This window comes from Cebidichthys violaceus, unplaced genomic scaffold (genome assembly GCF_023349555.1).
Source record: "Cebidichthys violaceus isolate CVI_PGR_0920_01 unplaced genomic scaffold, fCebVio1.0.p SCAF_9, whole genome shotgun sequence".
NCBI classification, from domain to species: domain Eukaryota; kingdom Metazoa; phylum Chordata; class Actinopteri; order Perciformes; family Stichaeidae; genus Cebidichthys; species Cebidichthys violaceus.
In genome coordinates this window covers 9,423,327-9,436,737 of record NW_027176975.1, presented here as the reverse complement: position 1 = coordinate 9,436,737, position 13,411 = coordinate 9,423,327, and the positions used below count along the sequence as shown (strand labels likewise).

Here is a 13,411-nt window from a genome sequence, read left to right as displayed (position 1 = left end):
ATTAACTTTGTAATAGGAGGATAAAATAAGGGGGATCAAATAAACCCAAAGCGTGCAACATTTATGCTTGTATTTATAGGACAAGCTTTCTTTTGTTGCTGCAGACTGGAGTTAAGTCTGTTTTAGTCAAAAACAGATTGAGGAGTTAAAGCAATGAGCTTTGCTTTGGTCAGATAAAGTCTCCCCGTCGGGCTCTGGAACGCCACTGCACTTGCAATAAGCCCAATCTACTTATTTGAGATCAGATGGGTGCAGGTGGCTTAAATTCTTACTTCCAACAAGCCCTGAGGAGATGCAGGCTACTTATTCTTATTCTAAAAGCACACTTAAATCATGAGCACTCATGTGACAGTCTACACACCAGGGTCTAAAGGAAACTTGAGTCATTAACTCTTCTGTTGTTTGAATGTACAGTAAATGATGCCACAGAATCTAAGAAATGCATGTTCATCTAAATGAACTAAAAAGTAGTCGCTGGTTGACAATAATGCGTCTCAAATTTTTTTTGTGCCGGGTGCTATCTGTCTTTTACTATTCTCTTTATGTACAGTCGTTGTTCTGATTATCTCTTTCTTTTTACTCACTCGTCTCGTACTCTTCACGTATAATGAGTGAAGTGTAGATACAAGCCTTGTTTTAGGATTTGTTTGTGCATTTCATCTAATGCCCAGACTCATCAGCTCTGTAGTTTACAGCGTTTTAACTTATATTTGATTATGACAATACCTGTACTGATGATGCCGTGTTATTTCCTGTGTGTGTGTGTGTGTGTGTGTGTGTGTGTGTGTGTGTGTGTGTGTGCAGTTGGGTAGGTTTGTGTACTCGAAGCTGAGAGAGGTAACCCAGAAATGTCACCACACAAAGTCTAGGCTGCAGTTCTGGCTCTTAAGCAGAGTGTGGATGTGCATCTATACTTCACTCATTTGCCAAGAAAACAAAAACAGCATCGCTTTATTTATCATGTCAGCCAGCCTGCTTTACACTAGATTGTGCTGAATGCCCACAAGGGGTTGTTTGGTGATTGATTGAAAACAAGAAGGACCCTATCTATTAAAAGAAATGTTAACAATTCTTTATGTGTTTGAAATTAACAATCTGTATAATGCTGCATTTCAAGTGAAAGCACATTCAACTCAGATATAAACAAACTGGCCTGGACTAGTGCCAAGCACTTTTCAAAAGGGTTATTTGAGATAGTGGCATGAAGTATATGCTGTACATTGAGAAGTGAAGTGCAATTTTATTTAAGTGGAATATCTCCAGACCAGATGTTTTAGATTACCTTTGGGGTTTTCAGTACCAGGCAGGGGGAAGAGCTGAGAGCCAGGATAGAAATCGCCTTTAAAATAAAGTTCAATGAAAAGCAACTACTCGTCTTCAAACTGTAAAGTAAAGCTTATTGGAAAACTTGCAGACCATTGTTGCTAATAAAAAAGTGCAAGGGTTGCAACATTTTTAGGTTGTTATGTTACGTTATGATATGTAATTGTTAGGTGCAAGTATGTAACCGATTATTAGATTGCTTTTTCTCTACAAAATATTCTTTTTAGGGGTGTTTCAGAGGAGTAATCATAGGCCAACAGAAGCCCTAGTAAATTGAACTTGTCTCGTGAAACTCATCTGAGGCGGCGACAACAAGCAATAACTCAGCTGTTACTCACTCCGATGAGCACTGAAACCCAGGGCGTGGCAAAGAGCTGCTGGGCTCCCTGACTTGGTGACAAGAAGAAGTTGAAATCAACTTAATGCAGTGATGCGGTTTAGCAACGGGCACTTTTGAGCTTGTGTTTTTCTGCTATTAAGCTCCATTTGACTTTAGATCAATAAGAAAACCGAGGACTATCTGATTGTTGCTGTAGCCAGACTAAAGGTTATGTCAGTGTATATTTACAGGGACATCAGTTAAAAGAATGGGATGGATTTATTACAAAAAGATGATATTATATTACTGTGTTAAAAGATAAAAATGTCTCTTGGTACACATTTACTTTAACACTACCACTATCGGTTTGGATTACCACCAAGTTTCTCTGCATGGACAGCAAAGCCCAACAAGCACCCCCACAAGCAAAAGCATGCGAACACATTGTCGATAAGATATATACTCTGAATGTGTGGCACGCGCCTAAAAGTTGGCTGCAGGTGCGATCGCATTGTAAACCCCCTTACACCGGTCTTTGTGTGTGTCATTAAAGTTATCACTCGGGAGCCTGAGCCTTGGGCCTTGTACGCCCTGCACACGCTGTCTGTGTGTATTTAATATGATGAGTATATGATGCTGTATGCAGTATACAGCATCAGTCCTTCATTGTACTTGCTGATATGCATATTTTTAAGACTTTGCACATCGCAGGGAGCCTATGACAGCAAAGCAGAAGGAAAGACAAAATAAATACATTTAGTAATAATCCAGTAGTTACATAAAAGGAGAAGATTTTTAACTGCTACACTGTCAATGGATTATCAGTTGTTGTCACTTAGTATAACAGAGTTTAAATCACAGAGCGTATTTTTAAATTCAAAGCATTGAAGAGGGATCTTTGTGGGATATCTCACCCTCTCTCTCTGACTCTCTCTCCTGTCTCCCTCTAAGTTATAATTATAACACATCAAATCAAGGTTCTAAGGTGGCTGCTGCAGCTTGATGTTGTAAATAAAACTATTTCATAGCTGCTTCCTGTACTGTGTATGTTTGACACCAGATACACCTTATTCAGAGCAATCATTCCCAAAGACTGGGTTGGGAACCACAGGTGTGGGTCGCAAGAGATTGTATTAGGGTCACCAAACAAATTTGCAGAATTTCTTCCATAGTCTTTTAACATTTATATCTGCGCTACATCTTTGAGCCACATGAGGGAGCCTGAATGTTCGTATGTTTCTGATAATTGTAGCCTGCGTATAATATTGAATCGAATACAAAAGACTAGCGTGTTTTTCTTTTACTAATGAAAAGAACGTGACAGCCTGTTAACTCCATCAAAATGCATCTATTTGGTCTCATTTATAAAGTATTTAACATCAAACGTATATCTCTTCAAAATGGCAAGTTTAACTATTCATGATAATATAAGGTGATGTGGCCCTAGAAACGGTCAGGAACATTCAATTTTCTCTTCTCTCAATTTATAGAAAAGACCTGTTGTGATTTGGATCGCTATGGTTTGTCATTTTTAGAAAGTGGGTCCCCAGAATAAAAGAAGAACAAAAAAATGATTAGCTGATGCCATGGCAAACAGCTAGTCTTCCTGGGGTCCACACTGATGCTTGTGTGTTTGATGCTGTCATTCAGTTATGCATCAGTTACTCATTTCCAGTGAACTGTCTATTCAATGAGACACAAAATAATCACTGAAAAGTAGCTCCACCACAACAGTTTGATGTCCAGTAATCAGCCGTGACTGCACTTCATCACTCATAAAGTTACTGTACGCTGAGCCTTGTCACGCACAATACTGTGGCTCTTTGAGGAAGTAGCGCCTGCTACATGAAATTCACTGACCAAGGAGTAAGCAGGATGAAGAAATTCAATTTGTCAAGGCCTGCCCTTTCCAGTACACACAATGCACAGCTTAGGCCAGCGGGTGTGAAGTATGAGTGGAACAAGGATCAGAAGATATTTTGTAACTACTCTTTCATGTCCTTCTAACATGCATATAGAGTCATACAACAACATCACACATGGCTGCCTTTATAATATTTTTCACAGTTTGAATTGCCAGTGTGACTTAAACCAAACAAGTCAATGTATAATGTACTGTATAAGAGCCTTGTTATGCAGCGAGACATTGAGTGGCACAGTGCATTGTGTAACAGGGTGTGTTATTATTTGTGAGATGACAGTCAGAAGAGATTTTAAAGGAATAGAATGACATCTAGGGGAAATATGCCCTTTTGCTTTGTTGACAAATAATGAGAAGATCGATACCATTCTCATTATTTGTCTGCTCAATATGTAGCTGGAGCCAGCAAACCATTAGCTTGTGTCTCATTTGTTTAATTTGTACAAATACCAACGTTTAAAAACAATTTGCCATTTAACAAAGGGTTATTGTGAAGGACTGTTTCATGAAGTCGTGTTGTCAGCGTGAGCGTGCCAGACAACCAGTGGAGAGTCACAACTCCTATCCAAGAAATAGTCTGGCACATCACCCCCGTAAAATGGCAAATTGTTATTTGCCATCACTTTGATTCACGTATAGAATAAATAAACAAGATATGATGTGACAATTAGTGAGTTTTAAAGGAGCATGTAGGTGTATATTGGTTCTTTGAAACAGAACTTGTTTTTTTTCCAGTCCTTATGCTAAGCTAAGCTAATCAGCTACATGTAGCACAGACAGACTTGTGGTATCAGTCTTCACATCTTACTCTCGACATAAGCAAAGAAAAGTTTAATAATAACATGTAATAAAATGCTTTTCCTGGATTTATCAAATGTATGATTGGCTCTTTAAAAGCTGTCTCCCTGTCTCTTACACATACACACGCAAAAAGACTAAACATTTGAATTTGCTGTACTAGTGCATATTGTGGATTTTGAATTAGAGGGTTGTTCAGTCACTGTTGTGAATTGTTTGATTGTATAATATAATGTTAAGCTGTATAGTGTGACAAGCATAAAACAGGAAGTGCTTTTACTTTGAAGAGCCGTTTTGTAGCATATGTGCTTCTTGACGCTAACCTAGATAATGATTTATACTAGAAAGCCACATGTCAAATGTTCACTTTTCTAATACTGCAGTTTCAGACAGTAAAATGGTCCGTTCAAACCAGACGTGTCTTGGTCCTCATTAGAAGCTCCACTTCACAAAAGTCACAGAGTGTATTTGTGTGGCATAATTTCCCTTTCATCCAAAATTCCACATGGAAAACATCAAGACAACAAGAGAGCTAATGAGGTACATTTAACAAACAGGGTCACAGAAATGCCTTCATGTGCTGTTGAATATGCATCAGTCCTGTGAATTAGTGACACAGTTTTCAAGTAAAATGTTTACATTTTTTTGTCTTTCCTTGCCTGTTAATCTGCACAAGCACTTTCCTTCACAGACACCTTCCTCTTCAGCAGTAACTGTGAAGATTCAGATGAGATGTGAGCTCCACTTCTTTATACATGTTTGATGAATCATTTTATGCTACTTCTGGGATAGAAGCATGAATGTGAGAGATCTTATTGCTGAAAAAAAAGGTACAAAAGATGGGAGGTTTCCAAGTTTGTAATGAGGCTAGCAAGGCTCTCCTGGCTGACGAGCAAACTAGGGCATATGTAATGAGCATGCAGAGAAACGGGGGGGGGGGGGGCAGAGAGAACTGAGAGAAGCATGATGCAAATATGAATTGAGCCTCAAGCTCAGCTGTCCAGTGGATGTTTAGGCAGTAAAAGAGGGGGCAGTCATACTGTAGCTCCTGCTCAATGATTGCTCCCTTAAGACCGAGAGTATTGTTTTCTCAGAAACTCATAGCTTGAATTTAGCAGGGCATACAGAATTGTTTTATGCATTTGTAATATTTTTAAATGGATGGGGAAAGACCCAACTGTGCTTCTCAGTGGAAGAAAGGACAAACACTAAAATGAACAGAAGGTTTAAGCGATGCCCATTAATAAAGGTGGAAACCATTCAAAATCTGTGATTTGTTCAACACAATTTTGCACTGAAATGTAAATGTATGTATTGTCGAGATAGTCCCATGCAATGCTGGTAAATATATGTAAACAATAATAATAATAATAATGCACAAACTTGTTCTGTATCACAGAAACAATCTGAACACTGCAACCATCTAAAATTGAATGTTGAATTTACTCTCTCCTTGTACTGCAATGGCATTATTGAAAATAATATTGTGAATCCAGTAAAATGTTTATGAGCTATAGCTGAACCTGAAAATGAATGCATATGAATTATGTTAATTAACACAATCCATCATAGATGTTATGTTTCTCTGCCGGTTTTTGATTTACAACAGAGATTCAGACACACAGTGATTTATTTTTGGTTACCATAAGATTTATACCATACTATTTATCTTTTAAGATAACTATAGTAGCAAAAGAGAATATTAGAATTTTAAGGCATGTACTATCTGTGTTAAACGTGTCTTGCTTTTATGTAGAACTATTGTTGATTTCGCAGTTTGGGATAACTTCACTTTATTTCTTTCAGATAATTTGTGTCAGATCAGAGGAGTTATAATTGTCAACACCGTTTTCCTGCCAAACTTGCATAAATAACCATGTAACAATACAAGCCTTGTCATAATCATCATTAATTAAGCTCTACTATTGACCTAAAGGGGTAGTAAACCTAAAAGAAATATTCACAGCAGTTAACTTCTGAGTGAGTCATCTTTATCACTAACCTGCTGAGGCCAATACATAAATATATGCAGAAGACCAGCTAAGGGCCGTCAGGGGTTAGCTTGGTGTGTGATGATAGTGTTACTGCTGAGCCTGCAGGGTCAGGTCCAGTGTTGTGTTGGATCTGCAGAGTTGGACCATCTGGGCTTTGCCCCGTGGAGTTCCAATTTTCAACATGAATTAGGCATTCATAAAAGGGGCTTGATCATGCAGTGAATCATTAACCCTGTAACATTATATTAGGTGGTGCTCCTACATCTGATTGTGTTTATAACGGTAGGGTGGCGTAAAATCTCTCTTAATCATCTTATGTGAGTTAATATAATCCTTGATATATGTTTTAATATCTTAAAATGTTCCCCAATAAAATGTCACCATAGTTTTGGAAGCATTGCACTTTTCTATTTTTTAGGGACTTCATGGTTCATAACTGCACCTGTTTCACCTGAGGAAAGATTCAGTCCATGGTCTCAGGTTGCTGCAAAATCCGGTGAACCCTCTAGACACTGGGCTGAGTGCATTATCGCTGCCTCTGGCCAATGATGAGGAAAGGTATCGATCTTATCCTCCGACGAAAGCCCTCTGTGCACCTCTGCAGGGCTTAGAGATGGCTGAGGCAGGATGCACAGTAATGAGAGCAATAGAGGGCAGAATGGGGGACCAGCTTTCTCCTAACAAGGATGGAGACCTTTACAGGAAACAAAAGAAAGAAGCTTGGTGGGCATTTTTTTTTTGTTTGTTTTTATTTAACCCCTCCTCTTAAGATGCTCACATCTTTCCCTCTCTGAGCACAGTAAAGGTCTTAACCACACCATGCACTGTAGCCTTGATGGTCTTATCTGGAATTTAGGACCCCTGTGGGAATATATCTCAGCTGTTTGAAAAGTAAATTTGGTTTACTCCAAGTATGAAGTCAAAGGAGCAGTGGAGGTGGTCTCAAACAATCAAAAGCATTTCTCAGAGAAAGCGGTTTGAGCTTAGCCAGACCTAAGATGCTAGGATACCTCTGGCTGGGAGGAAAGATTCCTACTCCTTTGAGTGCTATGGTTGGAGGTTTTTGTGGCCACAGAAGTTGTTTCTGAGACAAGGACTCCAAAGAGAAGACTTTGTGTGCGCAAGCCTTTGAGATGATGATCATGTTGGTTGAAGCCTCTAACCTCACAGTGACCAAAGCTCCACCACACCATACTTATTATGGGTGGCTGATTCTGGGCCATGGCTGCTGAAGCTTTTGGTTAAGCTTACATCATATATGTGGTGGGGTGAGCGGTAATGGTGTTGAAACAAAAGGTTCTTTCATGCTCAACAACAGAAGAATAAGATTAAAAAAAAATAATGAATGGGTAATGTTGCGTACGTATTCCATACTGACATGGAAGACTTCAGTCTGTGTTAGTGCCTTCTGACACTAGAAAGTGAAAATGTGTGCATGCATCCAGGCCAAAAAGATCAGCGGCATTGTGAGTTGTTAACTGTGAGTAAGTTGAAGAAATAGTTTGACATTTACGGAGATATTCTTAATCATGTTTTTGCTAACAGTTAGGTGAGACGATCAAACCCACTCTCATTTCGTAAAAGCATGGAGCTGTTGCCATCAAACAGTTAGCTTAGCTTAGCATAAACACTGGAAACAGGGGGAAATTGTTAGCCTGGCTATGTTCAAAGCTCTAAGCTAACGGTCCAAGAGAAAATATTTTTTCCATCTACCCATGTGTCACGACTGACTTCAGACCATGTCACATCTAATTTCTGCAGCTGTTTATACTCCTAACATTACATCATTAGGCCTAAATCAAATTGGATGATACACATCTGTGTAGTTTCTTCCATTTTGGACTGTCTGGTCTCTCAAAGTTCAGCATTGTCTGTTGACAGCAATTGGTCAATGAGTGAAATTCTCTTGTCAAAGTTCACCAAAGTTCAATTCTCCACAAAAAAGCTGCAAAGATTGATTTCGCAGCCATGAGCAACATAAGGGATTGTGGCAATTCCATAGCAGTGAAATTACTTCAATTTGAAGTTTCCCTATAATAGATGCTGGTCTGACTGAGCTGTTTGATTTCTGTTTGAAATGAGGAAATCACTGGTTGGACCTCTCCATACTAATATCAGCCTCAGTTCCACTAGCTGTAGAAATTTGTTTAATTCAACGAGGGGGAAAGTTTAAAGGACTGCCCTCAGCAATTGACTGACTTCACAGGAGCACCAAAGGTTTCTCTCATCTTCAAAATGTCCCTGCAACGCAGACCTAGTTCTTCTCTCTGGACTAGGTCCTCCCAAAAGCTTTCACAGACTTAGGGGCCAGCATGCTCACTGTTACCAATACCCGTTTATATGTTTGATGTGCTGCCTTTTCTCAGACTCTCTCCACAGTGTCTCTCCTCTCTGGCGCCTTTTAATTCCAGTCCACATTCCTGCATTTTTCTTCCTCCTTCTTCTTTGTGCACATCTTTATTGTGCTGCTTCTAAACAGTAGGCTGTGTATGTGTTCAGCTTGATGGGACTACGTAGTCTGTCTTTCTACTCTTCCATGGATGTTTAGCATTTTCAGCCCTCTCTAAACATCTTCTCTCTCTTCTCACTATCCCCTCCCCGAGGCCAAATCGGGCTTATTCCCTCTAGCTATTACATCCAATTAGGAGGAATGAGAGTTTCACCCCTCCTCCCTTTCTACACTAACAATGTGGAATACAGTGGAATGAGTGAGGGTTTTCTCTTCCCTTCTTTGAAGTGAACAAATTACGCTTCAGATACATACTTGGCAATGAAACAAAGATCCAGTTTACTCTTTGAAGTTTGGGTTCTTTGTCATTTGGTGAACAAGACACACAATGGAAGAAGAGATCACTTGGTGTGGATTGTTGGAAGCTTTTATTTCAGCTGTTCTCTTAAAACTTAAAAAAATAATACCTTGTTTAAATTGAATTTGAATGATAACAGTATATATATATATATATATATATATATATATATATATATATATATATATATATATATGTATATATATATGTATATATATATATATATATATGTATATATATATATATATATATATATATATATATATATATATATATATATACAGTATGTACATATAGTATGGGCGTTGTGGTAACAATTTTACTAATGACAAAATATGATCATTGCAATGCCAAACCCTCTACCTGAAGCACAAGATTTTTTCCAGCATTTCCATGAACACCGTCAGCTGTTCTGATATTATTCAGGTCAGTTCTGCTGACTTCCAGTGATGTGGTTCCCGATGCATGTTCTTCTTTTCCCAGAGCATGCGTATGAGCCATCTTCAGAGGCCCTTTGGTTGAATATGTTAAGAGTATTCATGATGACCTTTAAACACCTTTCTTTTGAGAAATCCACGGTCTACAAATGACCTTCAGTTAACATTCTAGGTTTTTTTAGGCTGCCTCACGGCAAGTTAAAGCGATGAATAAAGTAAACACTTAAAATGATGATTTGTTTTCAGTAAGTCTCTCATTTAAGTGGCTAAAATACATTTTGCTGGTGCCTCTCTCCACAGCAGTAAATTGCTTAGCTCTTGTGTCGGTGCTCCGACCGCCATCTACTGTTTATAATACACTGTGGATAAGTACCAAATACAACCCCACTTTAAAAAATCTGAATTTTCCCTGTAACCTTTAGAGTTCCAACTCAGATAAGTGAAGTAAACTGAGGTTTGCGATCACATTTCAGGAAACAGCTTGTGCAACATTACGTTACATCAGTGCACTTTGTCACTTAGGGGCCTAATTTACTTTTGTGAAGGAAATGACAGCATTTTCCTTTTGGTGTGAACTGTTCATTTAAAATGGTGGCGAGCCATCTCATATGGAGGCTTTTTCTCCTTGGCTTGTACTGCTGTAGTCTAGTGTTTCTGTTTCCTCCCTTTCTTCTTCTTTGCCTCCCTCCTCCATTTTTCTTCTTTCACTGTTGCAGTTATAATCCCGACTTGCATTATTCATTTGGATGCGAAGACCAAATAAATATAAATTTGTTTCTTGGAAGTGGGGGCTTCTCTGTATATATCCACTGTCTTGCTTCATGTTTTATTATCGGTTTTGAAAGCCACCTGACCAGAATCTTTTTATTGCAAGTACTGTGGTTATTTGAATAAAAACAGCTTTGCAAGTTGTAGCAACTTCTCCTGGGATCATCTTTAACGTGACAGATTCCATTCCACACAAGCCCATCCATCTGAGTTATGTGTTAGGTTTAAGACATTTATACGACATCACCCATAGATATTTTAGTTATGAGATCCTTTTGCACAGTAGGGCACAAAGAAAAAAAAAATATGGATAACATACCTTAGAAATAGTTGCTCTGCTGAAAAGGAACACTTGCTGCACTGCCGTGCGTGTCAGCCTCCTTTGCAAGGCATCTGGTTGTTGCACAGTGCAACAACCGTTATTCAGGTTAGAATCATTTCTGGAAGAATAGCTGCACTTATTCTGTAAATGAATTTTTTTTTATGGCATGTAACATGCTTGTGTTTTCAATCTGTTGCCCGAGGAATCGATCAAATCTCAGAATTTGTACATAACTTCAATTACCACCATCAGGGATTGCATTTTATTGACAACTGTCAGAGAAACATGTTCAATTTTGTCCACTTCTGTATTCTTGAGGTAGCCTTCTATAGGGTGTGGACAATCAATACTGGCCATAGCACTATTGAAAACATATATATAATTTTGCTGACACTTGGTTTAGCACACTGACACTTAAGAGCAGACTTAAAAAAAACATCCACAAATTGATTGTGTGTCAAAAACACAGTATGAATCAGGCCTTGGATCTGTCTGCACTCTGTATTGACCACATTACAAAAACACTTCCCTGTAGACAGTCTGATCCAATGGGATTTTCTCTATGTTATGCTTGGAATTGCAATTTGATGCTCTATTTGACTGAACATCCTCTCCACAAGCAATCACATACAGTATACAGTCTGTGATATTATTGATTTTAAACAGTTGCAGTTTCTTTCATTCAAAGGAAGAGCTCTGCTCAGATATCAGATATTGATTAGGCCAAATCAATATCTTAAATTCATATTGATATTGAGACTCAACACAATATGTTTTAGGGCCTTTTCACACCTGAAAGTCCAAACCAAAGTTTGTGATTTTGTTGCATTGTATACATTTGATCCAGTTAGTATTGGTTTCACATTGCAATGAAGCGAGCACACAACAAACACATGACTTACCTACATCCTGTTTTCCTCACCTATGTGAGCCCCCAATACTTGCAGTTGAGTGGTTTGTTGACAGGCTCTCCGGTCCTCTTGTATCCTCTCCCTCTCATCTTCTCGGAAAATAATATGAAGAAATGTTAATTGGTCTCCTCTCCTCTCTTACCACAGCTTATTTAGTTGTGATGCATTGTTGTTCTGGTTCTTGCGAAAGACTGCCAGAACTTTATGTAATTTGTCCAAAAGTCCGTACCCTCCAAATAATGTTTGCACATCAGAAATTCACCGAACCATGGTTTAATTTGATCCGTACCGAGACGATCCCTTTTTTTTCTGACCAAGGTTTGGCTGGTTGGTCTAGTCAGCGATTCTAGGTAGATTTTGACAACTGTAATTTTGGTTTGGATGAAACAAAAAAGTCTTAAAGTCTGGACCAAACAAGGTGGGAAAGTGCCCTTATAGGCCAACAAGTCACAGTGAATATACTGACTAAATCTCCAAATTCAATGGTATTTTGGGTTTACTTGCTAGTAGTGGTCTGTTTCATTTGTCTGCTGTTTACATTATTACAGATGGGTTGGGATTATTTATCATTTCCTCCAGTAAAGACTCCGCTTCATTAGGCTCACTGTACGAAAGCCAACTTCATGATTTTATTAACTAGGATTTTGAAACACATCATTTATCACTGCTTTGTTGAGCATTCCCTTAATATACTGCTTTTGGCAGTGGTTTCCCCACTACATTGGGAAACACAACTATAAAGCACAAATGTTATACATAGTAAATCATACCGCAGTTGTAGTGTCTGTCAGTAATATTGCAATAAGATGTTCTTCTTTATAGTTTTTCACAATATCCCTACTTTCATGTATTAAAGTTAACTTCAAAGAGCTTTAAATGGCATCTTAAGCATCCCTATTAGCAAGATGAGCTGTACAGGAAAAAATAAAAAATCTTGTCTCTCATCCTGGAGTTTTCTTTTCTTTTTTTTCTTTCTAAACCACGGTCAAAGAGCCACTCGTTAATGGAGGACTTTACCCTGCAGTCCTGCTCGGCTGTCAAAAACGTAAAATGAGAATGGATGGGTTATTTACGTAAAGAGACAGCGTTTGCCACTCAAGTTGATATAAAGGGATGTGCTACTGCACTTCCTTGTCATTAGTTGAAGAAACATCAACAATGCCTCCGTAATTATTGTTGGTATTATATCTGTGAGTCATTACACAGTTAGCCACCCACTCCAGAGCAAAATGATTTAATGTTAATAAGCACTGCTATCACGGAACAAACACTTTTAAGGGTGATGTTTTGTGGGAGCTAGATGTGCAATGAACATCTGCTGGGGGTTGGAGAGTGAATGAGTGTGTGTGTGTGTGTGTGTGTGTGTGTGTGTGTGTGTGTGTGTGTGTGTGTGTGTGTGTGCGTTTGTGTGTGTGGGTGGGGGTACAAGGAAAGGTGATATCTGTAGTGCTAATGTAGCACATACACAGATTGTGCCACAGTGAAGCTAACTAAATCCTCATTTGCAACAAACCACTTTAGACATTTCTTTTTTATATCTTTTCTGTCAGACAAAGCAAAATTGAGCTGATATAAATTCTTACAGTGTTTATTGCTAGTTGGACAGCTGTCTTAAAACAAACAAACAAAACTCTCCCAGCAGTCAAGTCTGCTTTTCTAAATATTCTGACTATCTTATTTGAGTGCCTTTAAAACTTAGCGAGTGTTAATGTTGGTTTGCTAAATTGTATCACGTAGATCAATAATAACTCTTACCTGGAATTACCATTTCAACAAATCTATGACAATTTATGTCAATCTTATTCTGCTGC

The 13,411-nt window shown here is 38.5% G+C and overlaps 1 protein-coding gene across 3 annotated transcripts in view; it reads left to right on the top strand.

The window, feature by feature from the left end:
- The window catches only part of edil3a (EGF-like repeats and discoidin I-like domains 3a), a 102,243-nt gene that overhangs the window by 7,037 nt on the left and 81,795 nt on the right, over nt 1-13,411 (top strand). Inside the window, exon 1 of one of the 3 annotated variants that reach the window (XM_068703837.1) lies at nt 5,057-5,095. The exons of the other annotated variants lie outside the window; for them this stretch is intronic. Coding sequence (XP_068559938.1) covers nt 5,089-5,095 — 7 coding nt within the window. The 5' untranslated portion in view covers nt 5,057-5,088. Of the gene's footprint in view, nt 1-5,056; nt 5,096-13,411 lie in introns of those variants that run through there. 3 annotated transcript variants of the gene reach the window in all.